We start from the raw sequence: 25,008 nt of genomic DNA, 5'->3' as shown, positions 1-25,008 counted from the left end.
GGCTCTTTACTCGCATTCTCTCACCGTACTCAGGTGTAAAATGAGTACCTGACCGTTAACAGCGTTGACACTGTCCGAAAAACAATTATAATATCGCCTAACAGGCGTCATGTCTTGTCCTAAATGTTAAATGTTATTGTTGGACAGGTACCCTTGTAAAGCTTTGAACACGTTTAGTGGATATTGCGCTATATAAAAGCTAAATTTATTTAATTTTTTTTACTCACTGCCCATTATGCCTGTTGACATTTAGGGCAGCGACGAAGGATCTCCATCTTCCTCTGTCGTGGCCACCATCTTCAGAGAGCTCCATGTCTCCCCCTACTCTCTCATGCTTCCCTCCACTGTTTCCTCCATGTTGCTCAGAGCCTTCCCCTTCATCTCTTTCCTTCTGGTGTCCCGTGTAGAGTAGCTTTGCTGATGTTTCCCCTCCTCCTTTCTCTTAACACGTCCCATCCATCTCCACCTTCTTCTCGTGATCATGTCCTTCATGTCTTCATTCCACATTGATTTAGCAGCCTTTCACTTTTTAACTCTATTCGGTCAGTAAATATTCACAATCCTTCCGAGGCACTTTAGTGTAATAAAGATAAAGTTCAGGCTACATTGATGTATTCTTTTATAAAGGGCTTCACTTGTCAATCTACTTTAAGCGAATCGTTTACAGCAATGTTATACTTCCACACAACATTGAGGGGTCAGAGTTTTTGGCTTGTGTTTCAGAGTCCAAATGTGTATGAATTTTGCTGACAAAAAGTAATAATAAATAGAAATAAAATTCCTTTGCTTCATCCACAAGAGGAAAATCGTCTTTAGTGTTTATTCCATGAGAAGACTGGAACAACCCAGGCCTCCAATGCAGCGTAGCGTCACATAATGAGCCATGACTTGCTCATGGTCACAAAGCGTGGCGGGTGGTTGAACTAGGTCCGTTCGTGTACAAAGCAAAGAGCATACAACTGAACCACGTTCACCCCAGTTTTTGTTGTTGTTTTTTTTTTAATCTGGCCAGAAACCGTTGACTTAGAACATTGACTGAACCTAAATTTGTCAATCAAACATGCTTATAAAACCATCTCAAAGAGATATCGAATTTAATCATCGTTGACAATTTGGAGATCATTCCAATTCATTGACATTTGAATCGAAAGTGTTTTGATAAGATTATAACAAAATGTTTTGTCAGTGTATTTCAGTTTAGTTGATAGAGTTGTTATAGTAAATTTATTAAAAGAAATACTTTTATATAACCAGTTTTATTACACCAACGGCTTCTCAGAACTAAAAAGCTGTTGTAATCTATAGATAGTATGCTCTTGGCTAAGAAGCTCAAAACATTGCCATCCGGAAGTATAATGGACCAACACACAAAACTGTGTGTAACAATTAACGTTTATAGTCTGGTTAATGCAGTTTAATGAGAACTACTCATAAACGCGGATAGCAAAAAACAATAACAAATACCTGAGTGACGTCAACTTTGAGCTATCTATACATTCTTAACAGCCCAAAATGAGGTTTAATCTTTCATATAATAGTTTCCATGTTTTGATATATTCCAGTATTCCCAGCCCTACTATGTGGTGATGACTGTATACAACAGAGCAAACTTATACATCACGACTACATCCCCTCTCATCATACTTGACCCGTCCACCAGTACAGCTGGGTCTGTTGTTGATGGAACCAACCCTCTCTCGGATTTAGCATGGGCTGGTTCTCAGTCACAGATTCAAGGTAGCTCACTGGTTTCTGTAGACTTTGCTTGTTTGGGAAAATATTGGACGGGGTTTTATGTCTTAGAACAGTGTCACGTCAGGACACTAGAAAGTGCGGCTATGGGGTCTTGTGGTATGACACTCGGTTTTGGATCGGCAGGTCTTGTATTCAAGCGCATAGTTGAGTCCTTGAAAAAGGCTCTTTACTCACATTTTCTCATCGCAAAGGTGTAAAATGAATACATGGCCGTTAACAGCGTTGTCTCTGTCGGAAATAATTGTAATATCGCCTAACAGGTGTCATGTCTCGTTCTACATGTTACGTGTTGCTGTTGGTCAGGGACCCTTTGTAAAGCGCTCTGAGCATGTTTAGTGGATATTACGCCGTATAAAAGCTCACACGTTTTTTTAAAGTTAATTAAAACTTAATCCATAATTTATGAGATTTAAGATGATACCATTAAAGAAATTATATCTGTGGTCTTCAATAAAATAATGTGACCCACCATCTCTAAACGGTATTAGGTCGGGATGCATCAAACCTCTAAACGTGAATAATTTAGAGTTCAAAGAATAAGAACTAGGAACTTTGTGTCGGTAACAATGTAAGAATCTATCTTTATTCTCCACCATAACAATTAGAATTTATCCCCATGTGTTATACTCGTATCTATACATTCTATCACCACTTTGACTGGGTGGGTCACATATGGATTTAACTCAGATTCCATTAAAAAAAATAATAAACTCAATCTTTAGCATCTAACCAGCCCAACAGGGCTAGGGGTCACTTTTCATCTCAGAGAGATATATTTTAAGTTCTGATAATTTTTTTAAAATTCCATGTATTTCATTATATTTGTTTTTGTTATTATTTTTTTTCTTTCTTTCTTTCTTTCTTTTTTTTAAAACTGTGAATCTTGAAAGCAGAAAGGCCAGTAAAACTGAAGTTTACCCCTTTTTCTGTAGTGCGTAACAGACAATAACCATTGTTTGCTGAACGGTATTGAGAACGCAGCTACTAATTTGCAGATGGGTGAACAGTGAAGATTGTATGCAAAAAAAAGACCTCTTTAAGGTCATACCTTCACGTTGTTGAGTCGTCGGTTCAAACCCATTGAATTCATTTAGATCACGTAAATTCAAAGCTGTACCTCTACAAGAAAGCAACACAAATTAACTACAATTTTTTTTTTAATTTAAATATTTTTCAGCTACTATTTTGTACCTTCCAAAGTCTGGAGGCTCTTACTGTCCACCTCAGTCACTTCTCAACGACGATGCCAGCTGGCAGACTCTGAGTTCAGAGGTCAACAACGACCAGACGGGCCGCGTTCTCAACCTGATCGTCAGGGACGCCAATGTACAGAGGCCTTCATTGGAGCCTGAGGAAATCACCATCAAGCTGGCCAGGGACACGTCCACCAATGACATGTACACTGGAGCTATTTATAGAGATGCTGATTTGGCTCATGGAGGAACCTATGAGGTTTGTTTATGTTTTTGTTTGTAAGGGCTTTACTGCACTTGCAACACATTTAGGTTATATAAGAGCCAGTAAAAAGGAAGAAAATGGGATAGTCAAATTCTAGAAATACAATTAAAGCACCCAATAAAAAGTAAGACGGAGGGAACTGGGAACAAAAAGGGATCAGATGTAGATTCCAAGAGCATACCATCAATGTAGGTATTTAGTTTGAGATCACCAAAAGTCTCATCCGGACATAAGTACAAGATTCAACAAAGAGGAATACACTCCAATATTTATATTACACATTCAAAATAACAAATATGATAAAGCATAACAGAGAGATGATCTACAAGGAAAAAATATCATCTCCCAAAACAATAACTATGTATTTCCCTCCCAGCCAAGGACTTCGGACAGGGTCAAGACAAAACCAAGTAATCTCATTCCAAGACAAAGACAGAAAGCAAATTAGAAAAAAAGCTATTAGGGGATAGAAGACACAGTAAGTGCCTCCCTGTCCACTATGGGAGGCCAGGAACCCCACCCAGAACCTATGAGGTTTGAACAGCTGTTGTGTTTAATCTCACTGATCTGTCTATGGTTGTTGTGTGTGCTCCCTTGTATGCGTGTGCTTCTGTTAGCAGGCGTACATTATATAAGAAGAGTGGTTTTTCAAAACTCCCTACCTCCATTTTTTCGCATTTTGAGATATTGAGGATTATTCCCCCTATAATCTCTCATTCGGTCTATTATTTTATCATATTTAAACTCCAAATTCTCACAAATCTAGGGAAATTCTTGTGTCAATTGATGCTTTAAAATAAAGTTTACGTTTCAATTTATTTCATGGATGGAAAATCTCAAAAAGTAGAAAAATCGATTTTACGAGTTTTCCATGTAGGAGATTGATCAAAAATTATAGATGGAACGAAGACAGGCCTGGACATTTTTTAGCTTAATGGACCCATGCCATGCCCATAAAAAATTAATCGAGTCTATGATATAATCTTATACAAAATGACACATTGAAATACCAGGAAGCTGTTTTCGGCTATGTGTAGTGTTGTGGTATGACACTCGCTTTCGGATTGGAAGGTCGTGGATTAGAGTTTCGCTCTGAGCAGGCATAGTTGAGTCCTTGGAAAAGGCTCTTTACTCACATTCTCTCATCATACTCAGGTGTAAAATGAGTATACAGTTGTTAACAGTGCAGTCTCTCTTGGAAAGAGTAAGAAGTTAAGCGCTTTGAGGTTTCGGCGAAAGGCGCCATACTTTTTCCTACATAATAATCATAGGTGAAGATTTTTTTTTACTATTTGGCAGCTCAGAAACACTCATTTATTATGCACCTATTTCACCAGGCTGTAAAAAAAAGTCCAAGTTATGCTCAACAATCATTGCATCGGTTCTGCATCAAGTTCTTGAAAAAATAGGCCACAGATTGTTCATGTTTTCACGTTTAGAATAAAGATTCCCAACGCCCACTTGTTAGAAACTGTTTTTCATTTCACAAACAATCAGTTTTATAAATCTTTTATGTTTTCACTAATCTATTTTTAATGTGTATTAATTCGATCAGATGGACATCAGGGCAGCCAGTGGGGGTGGCCATGCTGTGACAAGTGTTGTATTCTGGTACGGTCCAGAGGATTACGTAACACACTATGACTACACAGTACCCGACGCAACACCTTATTGTAGCTGCTGTGATGATGTGGTCCCTTCGGCGGTATGACATTGAATTTTACATATAATTATCTGTAAAGGGCTTTGAGCACGTTTAGTGGATATTGGGCTAAATAAATGCTCTAGTTTTATTTTGTTTTTTTTGTAAAAAAATTTCTTGTTTCTGTTTTTTTTTGTGAGTTTTTTGTTGTTGTTGTGCTTTTTTTCTGTTTTGATTTCTTTGTTTTTATCAATAATCCATGCCAAATTATATAAGGGTTTGCCAGTCATATAGATAAAATAATTAAATATGATTCCAAAAAGAAAATAAGTCAGATAATTTTAACACACCGTTTTATTTTCTGAAAAACTTTGCAGTCAGGTTTAAACGATATAATTATCATGCATATATTTGGTGTTAGTTATTATTATTATTATTATTATTATTATTATTATTATTATTATTATTATTATTATTATTATTATTATTATTATTATTATTATTATTATTATTATTATTATTAGTATTAGTATTTTAGTCTGAACATTACACACATTGTGAAAGCATCATTTATTTTACTTTGCTATGTTCTTTGTATTATTTGATTTCATGTTAATTGTTCATATCAAAAGATAGCATCATGTTTGAAAACTATCAACTACATCATAATCTCAGAAAAAAACCCAATAATAATAATAATAATATAAACAATAATAATAATAATAAAAATAATAATAATAATAATAATAATAATAATAATAATAATAATAATAATAATAATAATAATAATAATAATGATAACAATAATAATAATAATAATAATAATAATAATAATAATAATAATATAATAATAATAATAATAATAATAATAATAATAATAATAATAATAATAATAATAATAATAATAATGATAATAATAATGTACTTTATTCATCCAAAAATTAATTTTTAAAAAATCTGAAGAACATTTGTCAATAGATTTGATTATCAACATATCAATACAATTTTTCAATGATTACTGTTTTGAATGTTTTAAATTGATCAATACAAATACACTCAATGATAATAATCTCACTTCCAGACTTGTGAGACAATCTGTGGTGGATGCAGCTCCTACAGAGCCAATCGAATGGTGACAGGCAAAAGGAAGAAGAGGGCAACCAATGAGGTGAGCTGTCTTCAGTCACGTGTTAAAACATTTGGCCGAGAAAACGTGTCTTTCAAATATCGATGGATTTTACTATTTGGGGGGGGGGGTTAGGTCATATTTTTTTATTGTTGTTTGTCAGTTAGTTTGGTTTTTGTTGTCTTTGTTATTTTATTATATTTTGTTTTCTGTTTTTTGGGGGTTTGTTTTTTTTTTTTTTTTTTTTTTTTTTTTTTTTGGGGGGGGGGGGTGGGGTGGTTGTTGTTTTGTTTTTTTATTTTGTTTTTTTTTTTGTGTTTTTTTTTATTGCTTTTGTTTTCGTTTTATGCCTTTTTTAAAGCTCTCAGTATCCTTTCTTGTTTCTCCCACTTCATTTTAGTCACAATCTTTTAAAGTTGTTAGTATAATATTATCAACAGATCAATCAATTAAGATTTTTGCCTTTCATCAAACACGACTAAGACAAATGATGTTCATTCATAAAGTCGTCATCATCATTTCTCTCTCCATCTCCCAAAGGTGTTGAAACTGACGGCCAGTCAGAAGCAAGCCTTGATGGGATCAAGCAGTGTCAACAGCATCAACCTCCCTGCTGCTTCCAACCCGTCCCAGCCTGCATGCGGCATGCAGCTGTACAAAGGTAATCATGTGACCACAACAACAAATGAAATGAGTAGGGAAAACTGAATAACGCAGGCGTCAGCCACGGTGCAGCGCTGCAAATTGAGCTAGGGCGGGGTGACTTGCTTAAGGCCACACAGCACAGCGGTGGGTGATCGAACTCAGTACCTTTCGGGTACGAATCACAGATTGTAACACTGAGCCACACTGATCCCCTGAATAGAACCTAAAGGCAAATTTCCTCTTGGTGATGAGAAAATGGAATTTTATCTTTTTATTTTTTTATTTTTTTTAAAATTTTGTTGTTGGTGTTGTGCGTGTTGTAGCAATCGATCTCCAGAGACATTGACACTTGATACATGTCCCCAAAAACTGGGGGCTGGCTGAGACTATCTTGGGTACATGTGGATACCCAGAGCAGACGATTGAGCACATCCTTAGAGAACTCCAGGACGGGCCCAGCTGCACTAACCATGACCTAAGAGTCTGCTGCCCAGATGCTGTGGAGTGTGTTCGGTGTTGAAGCGACAAGCTATGATGATGATTATTTTGTTCAACATACATCATAAAAACAAATATCCTCATTCAACGTATACTAATTTACAGGTCTGATCATCCAAATTGGTATGGTTTCATTGTTATAATGGAAATATTCTCAAACCAACGCAAAGTATTATCCATTACAACAATGTTAAACCAGGCCCATAATTTTCCTTCGGTTATCAGACCTGACAGTAATGCCATTTCCACCTATTCTTCAACCCTGCCTTTTAAAATATCATTCTTTCAGTATAAAATTAAAGAAATTTGAAACAAATAATGCAAAATCTATGGATTATTTCAAGTTGTTAGTAGACAGGGAATTATATGATGGGAGATTTATATATGACTAATAATACGTGTTTGCACGGCTGTTGACATGGCTTTCAATCTTGTATGTATATATTATGCATTATTATATTATTATGGTTATCTTCTATACGCGTGTGTATGTGTGTGTGTGTATGTGTGTGTGTGTGTGTGTGCGCTTTGCATGTCACGGTTAAAGATATATGTTTGTACCCTACATGAGTACATTTAAGTTGAAATACTATCTTTACCACGTGTATCCTGGGTGGGGATTCCTACCTCCCATAGTGGGCAGGGAGGTACTTTCTGTGTCTTCCATCCCCTCTTATCTGTTTTCCAATTGCTTTCTGTCTTTGTCTTGGAGTGAGATTGCTTGGTTTTGTCCTGACCTTGGTCGGAGTCCTTGGCTGAGAGGGAAACAGTCGAATGTATAGTTAATGTTTTGGGAGATGATATTTTTTCCCTTGTAAATCATCTCTCTGTTATGTACTGTATTATGTTTTATTTACATATTATATATGATTTGTTAACATTTGAGTGTATTCCTCTTAGTGGGGACATGTGCTTGTGTCTGGATGAGACTTTTAGGTGATCTCAAACTAAGTACTTTGATGGTGTGCTCTTGGAATCTACATCTGTTTCTTATTTGAACCAATTCCCCTTTGTCTTACCTTTTCTTGGGTACTTTAATTATAATTCTATAACTTTTTACTATCCCATTTCTTCCTTTTTACTGGCGCTGATATGACCTTAATGTGTTGCAAGCACTGTAAAACCCTCAAAAACAAAACAAAACTACCACGTGTATCATTATTGTAATCTTTAATCAATAGATTTATGGCATTACTAATTAATATTAAGGGCATTCAAGGGATCTTATCCTATTTTGCCCTATACCATATGTTATGTTATGTTATGTTATGTTAAATGAAGGAGCAGGCACCAGTATAAGATAAAGATATTCCTAGCACCTTTCATACACACTTGTTCATTTCATATTCTTTCAGTCTCAGCATCATCCGGTCGCTTGGTCTTATGGTGCACGTTCAGCTCGGAATATTCCTACGAACCACGATCCGAGGCTTACGACCTTGACTTTGACCCCAGTTTCACCTATCACCACTACACCATCCACATGTACTCAGTGGCAGACGAAGCAGCAAATGTAAGTGTATCTTTTTATTTTAGTGGGAAATGGCAATGAAAAAGCTGAATAGAATAGGGTCGCGATAGCTCAGTTGATAGAGCACTTGCTTCACACGTATAGGGACTGAGATCGATCCGAGGTGCAGTTGAGATTTTTTTTTACACCCCCACCTCCACCCATTTTCCACACAGCAGTGATTGGTAGCTAGGTCTGTTAGATCTAGTGGAAAGTACTTTGTGATAGACTAGCATCCTATCCAAAGGGTAATAATCAATTGCTATTGTCCGTTTCACGCCATAGAAACGGGGATGAACTCAGGGCCCAACGGCTATAAATGACTACTCTTATACTTACTTTGCGATAGACTAGCATCCTATCTATAGGGTAGCAATCAATTGCTATTGCCCATTTAACGCTATAGAAACCGGGATAAACTCCGGCACCATGGGCCGAATGACTCTGAAGAACTACTCTTTTACTGAATAGAAGCTTCAATTTAAGTCATACGGACAACTGAAACCCGAGAAGTCCGCATCATATATATATATATATATATAGTATTTTGATATTTACCACAATGTTGGAGTCAGTCTACATCGAAAAACTCATTTAACACACAGTCCTGACGATGGCTGAAAAGGCCTGAAACATCATGTAGACTGACTCCAACATTGTGGTAAATATTAAAATAATAATTCGCTCCATTGCTACATGTCGAGCACTATTCTTACCATATTTGTATCAAACACGATTCAATATGTATATGCTGACCACCCAGCAGTGAATGGGTAGCTGAGTCTGTAGATTTGGTGGAAAGTTTTTTTTGTTTTTTTTTTGCGTTAGACCAGCCTCCTTTCCAAAGGATAACAAACAATTGCTATAGAAAATGGGATAAACTCTGGCTCCATTGGCCTAAAGGCTCTGAAGGACTTTTTGTCTTACAGGCTGGGCTACTTGTCCCGTCCTTCATGCTACTGACTTGAGACCCCTTGAAAGGCACTTTGAGTGAATATTACTCTATAATTAATCACTTAATTAATCGGAGAAGCGGCCGAGTGGTTAAGGCATTTTACTGTGATTCGGATGACCCAGGTTCGAGCCCCCCTTCAGGCACTTTCGTTTTTTTTTCCTTGAGCAAGATTATTAACCCCCAATTTGCTCACTTGGACAACGGGTGATTTCTGTTGACATCAGACATCTTGTTTGATGAGTTATCTATATTCCTTCGTGGAATGCCTAGGCGACGGCATCTCACTGTGACAACATGGGTGATTCCCGTTGACATCAGACATCTTGTTTGATGAGTTATCTATATTCCTTCGTGGAATGCCTAGGCGACGATATCTTATGATATCGTGGCGCAAAAGACATAATTAATTTTTTTAAATTAATCACTTAGCTGCTTCTAAATATTTACAATTGATTATTTCCTTCGCTGCCAGGTGGAGAGTCTGTGCATTCCATGCGTAGACGACTGAAATCGTTACCATTGCAATGCCAGCTGCTCTTCCGACACCGCAAACACAGTCTCTCTCTAACACTGGGTGGAATCAAATCTGCTATATTCCCATTTCATACAATTCATATACCCTGTTAGGCGTCCTTATTTTACTAACACTATTACGATTTTCGTTATCGCTAATTACAGGAACTCATTCACACCTGAGTCCAGGGAGTCTTTGGAAAAGGCTCTTTAACTATTGTTCTATAATTCCTCATTTACTTTGTTCTAAATATTTACAAATGATTTTTTTCCTTCGACGCCAGGTGGAGAGTCCCTGCATTCCATGCGTTGACGACTGTAATCGTTACCATTGCAATGCCAGCTGCTCTTCCGACACCACAAACACAGTCACTCTCACGTTGGATGGAATCAACCTGCCGCTCAATTTCACGGACACCGACGGATTGAGTAAACCCAGAAGATATTTCTTTACAGGTATTGAAAAAAAACCGGAGAGTTTTTGGTCAACGCTTATTTGATTTACTCTCTCATCACCAGGAGGATGATTTTTCTGGCCCAAATGTTAAATGCACGTTCTTTCAGTGTGGATTGGACCATTAAAATCAAGTTTGTTTGTTTTTTTACATACTAGCCTTTTGATGAAAAACGTGAGATGAAATCCCAGTATGCATTCTCCCTTGATGATAAACTACTGATATCTTATTCGTGTTGTTTTTATGTTTTTTGTTGTTGTTTGTTTTATGCTTTTCATTGTTTGTTTTATGTTTTTTGTTCTTTTTTATATTTTTTGTTGTTTGTTTTTATGTGATTTTTTTTTGTTTGGTTTGTTTTTGTTTTTTGTTTTTTGTTGTTTTTTTTAAAAAACTCTCTTAACAAGGGTCTATAACCTGAAACGTTCTGAGAAAAGTACTTTGTTTTATCATTTCTTATATATTTCTTTATTTTTAAGTTGTATATTGAGACCCGTTAAATCCTTTTAACAATATTCAGCTCAGAACTTCTGGCTGCTTCGTAGGTATTCAATATCAGACATTGAGATGACTTAATTCCTTCTCTTCCCCCCACCCCCAGTCCGTGGCATGCTGGCATCCGGGCTGAGCTCCGTTGCGTCGTCTGACGGATTTAGCATCGACGTGACAGCTCCCGTGTTTGACACCAACTCTTTCTTCTATCTTGACGTCAGCCACGAGGATGAGACCCGACCTGCCATAAAGTTCCTGGGCTCGGAGTCCACCATGAAGAATACCTGGGAATGTCAAGACCCGGAGAGCGATGTTTTGGTACAGGATTTTTTGCCTTTTAATCTTCAATAGTAAAAATCTCCCTTATTATTCCACTCCTCTCATTGGAAAACTCTATCATTTCTTATTAAATACCTAATCTTTGAATAATGCTTTGAGCGCGTTGAATAAAAAAAATGATTCAACGAATGCAGAATATTTTTGCACATTTTATTGGTGTGAAATTAGTTGTAAAAGACAGTTAATTGGGCAATTATAAATAATCTTTTGGTGCGCATGAATACAAATCCAACGTTTTTAGTTTTGGGTCAAATTGTCATTCAAGCAGGAGAAAGACACAAATTATGGTGAATAGAAGTACTAGTACCATACCATTTGGTTACAAAATATCTAATAATCGTACTTGTAGGGGTGTTATAAACGTATTCTTTCATTTCTTTACAAAGTCCCAGGTTTGAGAGTTTTTGTCAAGATGAGGGTAATTTAAATCAATCGATATTTGAAAGACGAGTTTTCTGGCCAAATTTTAGAAATAATAATATGATTTTTTCCAGAGTAACGGCAGTTTACAGATAAATACTATTCTCATTTGATTACAATATTAATTTCACCAGGACTACAGTTGGGCTATAGGAACCAGCGTAGGTGGGACTCAGATACAGGACTGGACATCAGTAGGGTTGGCCACTGAGGGCATCAACGCCAACCTAACAGGCATTCTAACGGACAACGTCAAGTACTATGTATCGGTCCGATGTACCAACGGGGCCGGTCTCACCACCACGCACCAAGACACATCAGGTTTGTATGATTTCCTTACAGAATATGGATTAAAACTGTACAAAAACTTGGAATGTTTCGGGTGAAAAAGCTTTCTTCAGCTAGTAAAAAGAAACAGTTTTAAATACTATTATTATTATTATTATTATTATTATTATTATTATTATTATTATTATTATTATTATTATTATTATTATTATTATTATTATTATTATTTTTATTATTATTATCATTATTATTATTATTATTATTATTATTATTATTATTATTATTATTATTATTATTATTATATTATTATTATTATTATTATTATACATTACATTATTATTATTATTATTATTATTATTATATTATTATTATTATTATTATTATTATTATATTATTATTATTATTATTGTTATTATACACTATCCTCATTACCATTATCATCATCATCATCATCGCCATCATCATTATCATCACCATCGTCATCGTCATCCTCATCAGCAGCATCATCATCATCATCATTATTGTTGAATTTTCATCAATGTCATTATAATATTATAATTACTCCCATACATTTGATTCTCAAAACTTATGCTGCCCCCCACCCATTTTCTCAGGCATCACCGTGACCTTGACCCCACCTGACCTGAGCAGCGTCAGCCTCAGCATAGCCGGTATGTCCAGCATCCCTGGAGCCATCCCATCAACCACCAGATACACCTCCAACCAAAACTCCATCACTCTGGACTTCACTGTCGACCCCAACCCCGATGTAGACGAATATTGTAAGCATGTTTTATCGAGTACTCGAGTACTCGAGTACTACGGTGTCTGTGGTTTTGTGCTCTAGAGGTATGGCACTCACCTTTAGGCATAGGCTACTTAGGTCCAAGTTTCAAGTCCCGTTCTGAGTGGTGCATAGTTGAGTCCTCGGAAAAGGCTCTTTACTCACATTCTCTCACCACACCCTGTTTAAAATAAGTACCTAGTTTTTAGCAACGTTGTCTCGGTTCGAAAAGAAAAAATGTAATATCGCCTAACAGGCATCATGTCTCATCTCGTCCTACATGCAAAGTGTTGCTGTTGGCTTGAGGCCCTTTGGGAGCCATTGTAGCATGTTACTGGATATTGTCCCTCCTATATTAAAGACCTTCTAAACATTTATGTCCCCAATAGAACTTGAGTTCAAGCAATGACCAATCAATCCTTGTCCCCAACCCCCCCCCCCCCCCCCCCCCGTTGAGTGGCGTAGTTACTAAGCCCCACATCATCTCATTCATCTGTGGTTTTTCATTCACCTGTTTTGTTGATAAAGGGGAAACCCGAAACGTTCATTTGATCTGTTTTTGTAATTAAATTGAAGCTTACATTCAACTTCACGATATTATTTGTTTCTTCGAGGAGCTTCGAGCAGCAACATTTACATTAGCAACTATAAAAAAATCGTCAAATTCGTTATGGTACAACCAACATTTTTCTTATTCAAATTTTGTCTGTACATCGTAACATTTAACGAAAATGAACACAGTGTGTTGTAGAGCGTGTTTTTTTCTAAAGAAAATGTTGAAGTGTTATCTCAAGAACTTACTGCTATTATGTTTGTGTGATAAAAATTATTTTCCTGTGTTAGTTGGGTGAGAAGTTTTGGGGAAAATCCTGAAAATGGCTGGCTGCAGCTGACCTTGAACTTAATCTGACCTTGACCTTGAACTTGAACTCTTTTTATTATATTAATTTATTTGTTTTGCGATCTTTCAATTTTCAGTTTATAGTGACAGTTTTAACTATTTTACAGTGGTGAAATTATTCATATAAAGCGCTGCTCTGGTTGTTGAGCCGCTCATTGACTATATATACATCATATTTCCATTATCTTTTTATCTTATTGTGTAACTTATAACACGTCTGTACAAAAGATTTCCTTTTTGGGATGCAATAAAGTATTATTATTGTTATTATTATTATTGTTATTATTATTATTATTATTATTATTATTATTATTATTATTATTATTATTATTATTATTATTATTATTATATATTATTATTATTATTATTATTATTATTATTATTATTATTATTTTTCTCCAAAGATTTCAAAATCTGCAGTCAAAACACGGAATGTGAAGACATCTTTGAGAGGACACTGGTGTCAAACAGACAATCTGGCAGACTTTTGATCTACAACGGGTGATTTCTAATTTATTTTACATCTTACTTTATCTATTTGTTGCGGCTATATAGTCTTGCGGTATGACTCTCGCTTTCAGGTCGGAAGGTCCTGGGTTCGAGCCTCGCGCAACGCATAGTTGAGTACTTGGTAAAGACTCTTTTCTCACATTCTCTCACCGTGCTCAGGTGTAAAATGAGTACCTGGCCGTCAACAACAGCATTGTCTCTGTTGGAAAAATTGTAATGTCACCTGATAGGCGTCATGTCTCGTTCTACCTTTTGTAAAGCGCTTTGAGTACATTTAGTGGATTATTGCGCTATATAAAAGCTCTAATTTCTTTTTATATTTTTATTTTTGTTACTTTAACCCTCTCTTTAACAAATACACAACCAATTGTACTTTATATAGCGCAATATCCACTAAATGTGATCAAAGTGCTTTACAAGGGGTCCCTGGTCAACAGAAAACGTTAAACATGTAGAACGGGACATGACGTCTGTTAGGCGATGTTACAATTTTTGGACAAAGACAACGCTGTTAACGGCCAGGTACTCATTTTACACCTGAGTACGGTGAGAGAATGCGCCGAGCGCGAGGCTCGAACCCAGGAACTCCTGATCCGAGTGTCATACCACTAGACCACACTATATATTTCTCATTCTGATTTGTAATTTGTATATCATAAAATCTAAAGAGAATTGAACACTGCTCTGTAGAGCATGGTTTGCTAAAGAGGGTATACATCGCAAGAACTTACAGTGTTTGAGTGATAAAAGGTATAGATAGTTCGAAGATGACGTCACTCAGGTCTTTGTTATTGTTTTTTGCCATCCGCGTTTATGAGTAATGCTCACTGAACTGTTTTAACCTGACTATAAAAGTTCATGGTTACACAGAGTTTGTGTGTTGGTCCGTTATACTTCCGGATGGCAATGTTGTGAACTCCTTGGCCAAGCGCATTCTATCTATACATCGCAAGAACTTACAGCTATTGTGTTTGAGTGATAAAAGTTATATTTTGTGTTAGTTGGGTGTGACATTTTGGGAGAAATCCTGAAAATGGCCGGTAAGGAGAGGGTTAATGTTTCATTGTAATATAATTTTATTCTAATTTGTGACTTAAGTGTGAATGACTGACCATAGATAGCATACGCTTGGCTAAGACGCTCACAACATTGCCATCGGAAAAACTTTGTGTAATCATGAACTTTTATAGTCTGGTTAATACAGTTAACTGAGAATTACTCAGACGTGGATTGCAAAAAAATAATAACAAATAACTGAGTGACGTCAACTTCATTCTATCTATAGATAGTATGCGCTTGGCTAAGAAGCTCATAACATTGCCATCCGGAAGTATAACGGACCAACACACAAAACTGTGTGTATCCATGAACGTTCACAGTCAGGTTAATACAGTTCAGTGAGAATCACTCACAAACGCGGATGGCAAAATACAATAACAAAGGCTTGAGTGAAGTCATTTTCGTTCTATCTATAGACGATAATGGATATAGTAAGAGTGTTAGAACAAAAAGGATGCTTACATTAGACGACTGTCACCATATGAAATATAATTATGATTCCATATTGCCTTCTGAAGAAAGAAATAAAGCATTGTTAAGCACATAGAGCATGGTAAATTTCGCAAAAATCTCTACGTAACTGTTCCTATTTTATTTTATTATTATTTTAGAATTTATTTATTTATTTTTTTTTTGTTTAGTCATCTTTCTGTACCTCTTTAAGCCAAGACTTTTCAATGTATATTTATCTAGATAGTGTGCGATTGGCTAAGAAGCTGACAACATTGCCATCCGGAAGTATGACGGACCAACACACAAAACTGTGTTTAACCTTAAACGTCTATAGATAGTATGCGCTTGGCTAAGAAGCTCACAACATTGCCATACAGAAGTATAACGGACCAACACACAAAACTGTGTGTAAAGATGAACGTTCATAGTCAGGTTAATACAGTTTAGTGAGAATTACTCATAAACACGGATGGCAAAAAACAATAACAAAGGCCTGAGTGACGTCATCTTCGAACTATGTATAGTCAGGTTAATACAGTTTAGTTTAGAATTACTCATTAACGTGGATGGCAAAGAACAATCACAAAGACCTGAGTGACGTCAACTTCATTCTATCTATAGATGTGACTCACTTCTTTTAGGAATCTATTTGACTAAATATAAGTATTCCAAGAACTATTAAACATTTGAAATTTATATTGAAGTAAAACTTCATATTTTGTTATTTTGTGCATGTGTATTTCATGTGTGTTTGTGTGTGTGTGTTATCTGTGTATTTATTTCGTGTTTCATGGGGGAGGGGGGGGGGGGGGGTTTTTTTTGTTTTTTTTTGTGTGTTTGTTTTTTTTTTTTGTTTTTTTTTTTGGTATGGGCTTTTGTTTTATTCTTTTTGGTTTTTGTTTGTTTGTTTGTTTGTTTTTTGGAGGGGGCTGTTTTGTTTCATTTTGATTTGTTTATGGAGGATTTTTTAACTTATCTTACCAAAGGCTTAATATAAGAATTATCCTTTAAATGCCCTATACAATAATTTATAATTACAACATTTCATATGCTAACTAGTACTGTATCATTCACAGACAGTTTTACACAACTTTGAATGTAAGGAAAAATGTATCAATACGGCAATGTAAAATCGAAAAATACCATCATAGAATACTGGTAATTGAAAATTGGTCATGATCGAATGGATCATAAGCGTACAGAATTAATAGTACAATGAAATATTAATGACAAAAATAATCATGAAAGCAACAACGATAATAATCATACATAAGTCTCTGATAAATTATCATGATTTAACAATAGCAGGATGTTTTATTTTTATTGTATTGTAATGATAATCATTCTTCTATTCCTTCTCAGACGTTTGTACAAGGATAACCAACAAATGTTTGAACTCCAGCAAGTGAAAAAGGACTACAACTCCACACTAGCGTCCACAGCCAACAACGACGCTTTTCACATTGAACCTGGTCAACAGATTTTCCCCTATATTGATGGTTGTACTGAGGCGCAATGTAACACCAAGTCTTTTGGGTGAGTTTTTTAAGGGTTCAAGTCGTTAGTTATTATTTTGTTATGGTCTTGATGGTTGTAGTTATTATTTTGTTATGGTATTGATGGTTGTACTGAGGCGCAGTGTAACACCAAGTCTTTTGGGTGAGTTGTTTAAGGGTTCAAGTCGTTAGTTATTATTTTGTTATGGTCTTGATGGTTGTACTGAGGCACAGTGTAACACCAAGTCTTTTGGGTGAGTTGTTTAAGGGTTCAAGTCGTTAGTTATTATTTTGTTATGGTATTGATGGTTGTAGTTATTATTTTGTTATGGTATTGATGGTTGTACTGAGGCGCAGTGTAACACCAAGTCTTTTGGGTGAGTTTTTTAAGGGTTCAAGTCGTTAGTTATTATTTTGTTATGGTATTGATGGTTGTACTGAGGCGCAGTGTAACACCAAGTCTTTTGGGTGAGTTGTTTAAGGGTTCAATCGTTAGTTATTATTTTGTTATGGTATTGATGGTTGTACTGAGGTGCAGTGTAACACCAAGTCTTTTGGGTGAGTTTTTAAGGGTTCAAGTCGTTAGTTATTATTTTGTTATGGTATTGATGGTTGTACTGAGGCACAGTGTAACACCAAGTCTTTTGGTGAGTTGTTTAATGGTTCAAGTCGTTAGTTATTATTTTGTTATGGTATTGATGGTTGTACTGAAGCACAGTGTAACACCAAGTCTTTTGGGTGAGTTTTTTAAGGGTTCAAGTCGTTAGTTATTATTTTGTTATGGTCTTGATGGTTGTACTGAGGCGCAGTGTAACACCAAGTCTTTTGGGTGAGTTTTTTAAGGGTTCAAGTCGTTAGTTATTATTTTGTTATGGTATTGATGGTTGTACTGAGGCACAGTGTAACACCAAGTCTTTTGGGTGAGTTTTTAATGGTTCAAGTCGTTAGTTATTATTTTGTTATGGTATTGATGGTTGTACTGAGGCGCAGTGTAACACCAAGTCTTTTGGGTGAGTTGTTTAAGGGTTCAAGTCGTTAGTTATTATTCAGTTATGATATTGATGGTTGTACTGAGCCGCAGTGTAACACCAAGTCTTTTGGGTGAGTTTTTTAAGGGTTCAAGTCGTTAGTTATTATTTTGTTATGGTATTGATGGTTGTACTGAGCCGCAGTGTAACACCAAGTCTTTTGGGTGAATTTTTTAAGGGTTCAAGTCATTAGGTATTATTTTGTTATGGTCTTGATGGTTGTACTGAGGCGCAGTGTAACACCAAGTCTTTTGGGTGAGTTGTTTAAGGGTTCAATCGTTAGTTATTATTTTGTTATGGTATTGATGGTTGTACTGAGGTGCAGTGTAACACCAAGTCTTTTGGGTGAGTTTTTTAAGGGTTCAAGTCGTTAGTTATTATTTTGTTATGGTCTTATGACTTTAATCATCTTTTTCCTTAACATTGATTTGTGTCTTCTTTTTTTTTAATTGAGGTTTTATAAAGCACAATAACCACTAAATGTGCTCGAAGCGCTTTATAAGGGGTCCCTGACGAACAGCAACACGAAACATGTAGGACGAGACATGACACATGTTATGCCGTATTACAATTTTTATTCCTACAGAGGTAACGCTGTTAACAGCCAGGTACTCATTTTACACCTGACTTCAGTGAGAGAATGTGAGTTAAGAGCCTTTTCCAAGGACTCAACTATGCGCCGAGCGAGATTCGAACCCAGGACCGTCCAATCCAAAAGCGAGTGTCCATACCACAAAATTACATAGCCGCACAAAAGTCTAATAGATTTTATCATCTTTTTTCCTCAACGTTGCTTGTGTTTCTATTGATGTGGATCATGATTAACAAATCATGAAGCTTTATTTTATCATACTTTGTAAAATAGTAGCGTATGGCCACATCCCCACACTGGAAGTCTCCAGCCAGTCTTTAAATTTCGTCATCGCGGTTGAGGACAGCCTCGAAACCTCCTGCCAATCTCATCACAGGACAGTGAAAGATTATGTGGTCTGCTGTCTCTGGCATTCCCTGACATTGGGGACAGTCGGCTGACTCCCTCAGACCCCACCGATGCATGTTTGAAGCAGTCCTGCATACCTCTTAACCCTCTCCTTACCAACCTTAGGAAAATCGTCACATTCTTTACGATCCAACCAGCACTTTTGTCATTCTGATCTCGTTTGTAAATCACACAATTTAAAGAAAAATGTTTTATTATAGCTATAAAAACGTGACACCGTGTTGAAAAGTTCATTTTGCTGATCAATATTATGCATAGAATGTATTTGTTGCTTTTCTGTTTGAGTAAGAAAAAAAGCTATTTTTATGTTGGATGGGCGTGACATTTTGGGGAAAATTCTGAAAATGGTCGGTAAGGAAAGGGTTAAAGACTTATTCTAACTCTTTCATAAAACCTGACTTTTAGTTATTCTAACTCTTTCATAAAACCTGGCTTTTAGTTATTCTAACTCTTTCATAAAACCTGGCTTTTAGTTATTCTAACTCTTTCATAAAACCTGGCTTTTAGTTATTCTAACTTTTTCATAAAACCTGGTTTTTAGTTATTCTAAGTCTTTCATAAAACCTTGCTTTTAGTTATTCTAAGTCTTTCATAAAACCTGGCTTTTAGTTATTCTAACTCTTTCATAAAACCTGGCTTTTAGTTATTCGAACTCTTTCGTAAAACCTGGCTTTTAATTATTCTAACTCTTTCATAAAACCTGGCTTTTAGTTATTCTAACTCTTTCATAAAACCTGGCTTTTAGTTATTCTAACTCTTTCATAAAACCTGGCTTTTAGTTATTCTAACTCTTTCATAAAACCTGGCTTTTAGTTATTCTAACTCTTTCGTAAAACCTGGCTTTTAGTTATTCTAACTCTCTCATAAAAACTGGCTTTTAGTTATTCTAACTCTTTCATAAAACCTGGCCTTTAGTTATTCTCTTTCATAAAACCTGGCTTTTAGATTTTAGTTTTGTATTTCCTTCTCGGTCCACAGCGCCATCATTATAATGAACGCCAGGTCCAACGCAGTGACGTCAACATCCGGGGAATCCATTTCGACAACAGTCTCTGTCAGTAGCGGTATTGGCAAGAGGAAAAAGAGATCTTCTTCTGCCATTGATATCATCACACCCGCAGGTTAGAGTTTTGTTTATATATATATATATATATATATATATATATATATATATATAATATATATATATATATATATATATATATATTATATTTATTTATATATATATATATATATATTATATCAAATTATCAAAATTTGATTAAATTATATTATATATATTTATATAATATATATATATATATATATATATATATATATATATATATTTATTTATATATATAATATATATATTATATCAATTATCAAAATTTGATTAAATTATATTATATATATTTATATATATATTTATATATATATTTATATATATATATATATATATATATATATATATATATATATATATTGAATTGTGTTTGATATGTACAATACAATGAGATCTACAATACGTGTCCACATCGCCGGAAGTTCTTATTAATCAACTACAAACCGGAACCACTTCAACAAACAACAACAGTCAACAAACCAAACTCATGTAACACACAGTCCTGACGATGGCTGATTAGGCCTGAAACATTAATGTAGACTCACTCAAACATTGTGGTAAATATTAAAATTATATATATATATATATATATATATATATATATATATATATATATATATATATATATATTATATATATATATGTGGTTATATGAAGGATCATTATCTTTTATGTCAGTTGACTATGTTGGTTGGTTCGGTGACTCAGCGGTACGTTGTCACATCTTGTCACAAATATCAAGCAATGTTAAGCGTACTCAGTGGCCGAATGGGTAATAGTGATCGTAGAAAATCCTCATCTCATCGTAGTTTCCTTGTGTAAGGCACTTTAGACACTTTACCCTGCTCGACTCAGGTGTGGATGAGTACCTGGTGATGGATATGGAAAGAGTGTTAGTACAAAGAGGAAGTTTAACAGGCAACCAGTACTGCATGAAATGGAAATATGGCTCCATATGGTCTGATGGAGAATAAATACCTTGTTAAGCGAATTGAGCATTATTAATCAGTTAAAATGCGCTAGATTTTATTTATCTATTTGTTGCAATGATTTAAAGAGAAAAGTTAGGAATCTGTGAAACCAATTTACTGTGCTTATTTGAATAATATAAGTATTATTTTCAATGTTACACCAATTTACTGTGCTTATTTGAATAATATAAGTATTATTTTCAATGTTACACCAATTTACTGTGCTTATTTGAATAATATAAGTATTATTTTCAATGTTACACCAATTTACTGTGCTTATTTGAATAATATAAGTATTATTTTCAATGTTACACCAATTTACTGTGCTTATTGGGGTAGTTTATGTATACAGAGTTTTGGAATGTGTTACACTAACTGTACTATTTTATATTTGATTATTGATTTTCATATTATGATACATTGATTTGAGTAATTTAAGCACAAATTTTCAGAGCATGTTATTTCTATTAACTGTGCTTAAATATGGTACGCCAAATTACTGTGCTTATAAGAATGGTTAAGATAGAGGTTTTCATAATATGTTTTACGAATTGTGTTTTTTTGTTTTTTTTAATTGCGCTTTTATAAAGCGGAATATCCACAAAACATGCTCAAAGCGCTTTACAATGGATTCCTGGCCAACAGCAACACATAACATGTAGGAAATTGCCTTTCCAAGGACTCAACTATGCACGGAGCGAGGCTCATAATCGGGACCTTCCGATACGAAAGCGAGTGTCATATCACAAAACCACATCGCCGCACAGAGTAGTAGATTAGATTAGATTAAATTAAATACAAAAAAATCGTGTTATTGTTATTATTATTATTATTATTATTATTATTATTGTTGTTGTTGTTGTTGTTGTTTACGTTTCGTTGTTGTTGTTGTTGTTGTTGTTATTATTATTATTATTATTATTATTATTATTATTATTATTATTATTATTGTTGTTGTTGTTGTTTACGTTTCGTTGTTGTTGTTGTTGTTGTTGTTATTATTATTATTATTATTATTATTATTATTATTATTATTATTATTATTATTATTATTATTATTATTGTTGTTGTTGTTTACGTTTTTGTTGTTGTTGTTGTTGTGTGTTATTATTATTATTATTATTATTATTATTATTATTATTATTATTATTATTATTATTATTATTATTATTATTATTATTGATATTATTGATTTATTTACCCCCAGGTTTACAAGCCGGCCAGTCTATCGTGGAGACAAAACTGCTTGAATCCGAGATGACGGACAGTTACGATTCAGCAGCTGGTGGTAACTTTGTCCCTATCGTCACAAGTCCTGCCGCCACTGTGTCCAACTCTGCCTATCTGGATAGGCTTTGATATAACAGGTAGGATTTAGGATTGGGAATTGGTGAGAAGAAAAAAGACATTTGTTATAAAGATATGTAAAGAGGACAACCATTACTACTGCTACTGCTGCTGCTACTACTACTACTACTACTACTACTACTACTACTACTACTACTACTACTACTACTACTACTACTACTCCTACGACTACTACTACTATACTACTACTACTACTACTACTAACTACTACTACTACTACTACTACTACTACCTACTACTACTACTACTACTACTACTACTACTACTGCTACTCCTACTACTACTACTACTACTACTACTACTAGTGCTACTACAACTACTACTACTACTACTACTACTACTACTACTACTACTACTAGTGCTACTACTACTACTACTACTACTACTACTACTACTACTACTACTACTACTACTACTACTACTACTACTACTATAACTACTATTACTATGATGAGAGTGATGATGACAACTACAACGACGATGATGATGACGATGATAATGATGATATGCATTCACAGAGTGACTTACAACTCTGGCACCGATGACTCCTTCACCTTGACCTCTGTGGGTGACATCGAGATGCCAGGACCAATCACCATGGACTACCCCTTCAACCCCTCCGACACCACCAACACCTGGCAGATGTTACACTGGAATCCATCCAGTGAAAAATGGCAACTGAGTCACGAGACGTGCACGGATGAAAGCAACACCTATGTGGAGAATGCCAACTCTATCACTATCAAGGTACTGGTTTTGAAAGGGCCATAGCTATCAGGGATGCTAAATTATCTGGGGGTTTTCAACTCTATCACTATCAAGGTAATGGGGTTGAAAGATACATATTCAGGGCCATAGTTACCAGGGATGATAAATGTCTGGGTTTTTTCCACTTTATCAAGGTAATGGGGTTGAAAGATACATATTCAGGGCCATAGTTATCAGAGATGATAAATGTCTGGGTTTTTTCCACTCTATCACTATCAAGGTAATGGGATTGAAAGATACATATTCAGGGCCATAGTTATCAGGGATGATAAATGTCTGGGGTTTTTCTACTCTATTACTATCAAGGTAATGGGGTTGAAAGATACATATTCAGGGCTATAGTTATCAGGGATGATAAATGTCTGGGGTTTTTCTACTCTATCACTATCAAGGTAATTGGGTTGAAAGATACATATTCAGGGCCACAGTTATCAGAGATGATAAATGTCTGGGTTTTTTCTACCATCAAGGTAATGGGGTTGAAAGATACTTTTGTTTTTTTAGATGAGCTTTTATATAGCACAATATACACTAAATATGCTCAAAGCATTTTACAATATATATATATAATGAAAAGAAAAATTATATAATCTGTTATTTAACCACAACAGGTTTGTAACACACGAGGAAACGACACCCAAAATTCAACTTACACCTACTTCCGGGAGGAGACTCAGTTCTTGTTGACAAATGTCCTTGACCTTAATCAAGTGTCCAACACAGCCCCGACCCTTGACAGTTCTGTAACCAACTCCATGAATGAAGATGCTGGTATGGTTTTTATCGCCTCCATAGTGTGTTGTTGTTATTTTGTTTATATGTTTGTTTGTTTGTTGTTGTTTTGTTTGATTTTTTGTTTTTGTTGTATGGGGAGGCCTTCCAAAAGCTCCTACATCCCCAGTATTCTTGTTCTAGTAGGGAGTTTGGGAGGGGTGAAACTTTTATTGTAATGTTTTGGGAGGGAGGAGACGTTTTTTTAAAGTTTCCCCCCTCCCAAACCCCCTAACTAGAACATTATAAAAAACAAGAATACTGGGGATTTTTGTTTTGTACAACTAATGTAGAATTACATTCTGATGCATGAAATCAATTTAATTACAAGAGACAAGCTCATATCTTTTTTTTTTTTTTTGGAGCAAGAAATTGTGTCCATGTTGTTCATTTTGCGATGCAGCACTGCAGCTGGGGTGTGGGTTGTCTTGTAATTTACTCGATATAGGTTTTAAAATGAATTTTGACTGAGGAAGAATAAAGAGTATTTTTTTCTATTATGATTTGTTCATTTTAAATATCTTTCTTTTTTCTAAAACAATATATTCACTGAACTATTCATTGTGCGATGCTATTGTTAGTTTTGTGCGTTTAACCCTCTCTTTATGATCTATAATCATCCGTCTATCTGATAGGAGGTTGCCCTCACAATCCATGATGTTGTAGGTCTCCGATTGGATAATGATAGAGGCTGTGGATGG

General features: G+C 35.1%; 1 protein-coding gene across 1 annotated transcript; it reads left to right on the top strand.

Moving 5' to 3' along the window:
- Positions 1–10,429: 10,429 nt before the first annotated feature.
- On the top strand, positions 10,430–23,392 carry LOC144969880 (uncharacterized). The gene is made up of 8 exons (XM_078908915.1): positions 10,430–11,364; positions 11,940–12,126; positions 12,708–12,875; positions 14,183–14,279; positions 17,163–17,336; positions 20,303–20,445; positions 22,608–22,767; positions 23,287–23,392. The coding sequence occupies exons 1-7, from the start codon at positions 11,164–11,166 to the stop codon at positions 22,757–22,759; spliced, it is 1,122 nt and encodes a 373-aa protein (XP_078765041.1). The 5' UTR covers positions 10,430–11,163; the 3' UTR covers positions 22,760–22,767; positions 23,287–23,392.
- The last annotated feature ends 1,616 nt before the right edge of the window (positions 23,393–25,008 follow it).

This window comes from Berghia stephanieae, chromosome 4, assembly GCF_034508935.2.
Source record: "Berghia stephanieae isolate SIO BIC M18660-M18661 chromosome 4, UCSD_Bste_1.3, whole genome shotgun sequence".
NCBI lineage: Eukaryota > Metazoa > Mollusca > Gastropoda > Nudibranchia > Aeolidiidae > Berghia > Berghia stephanieae.
This window is presented reverse-complemented; position numbering and strand designations above follow the sequence as displayed.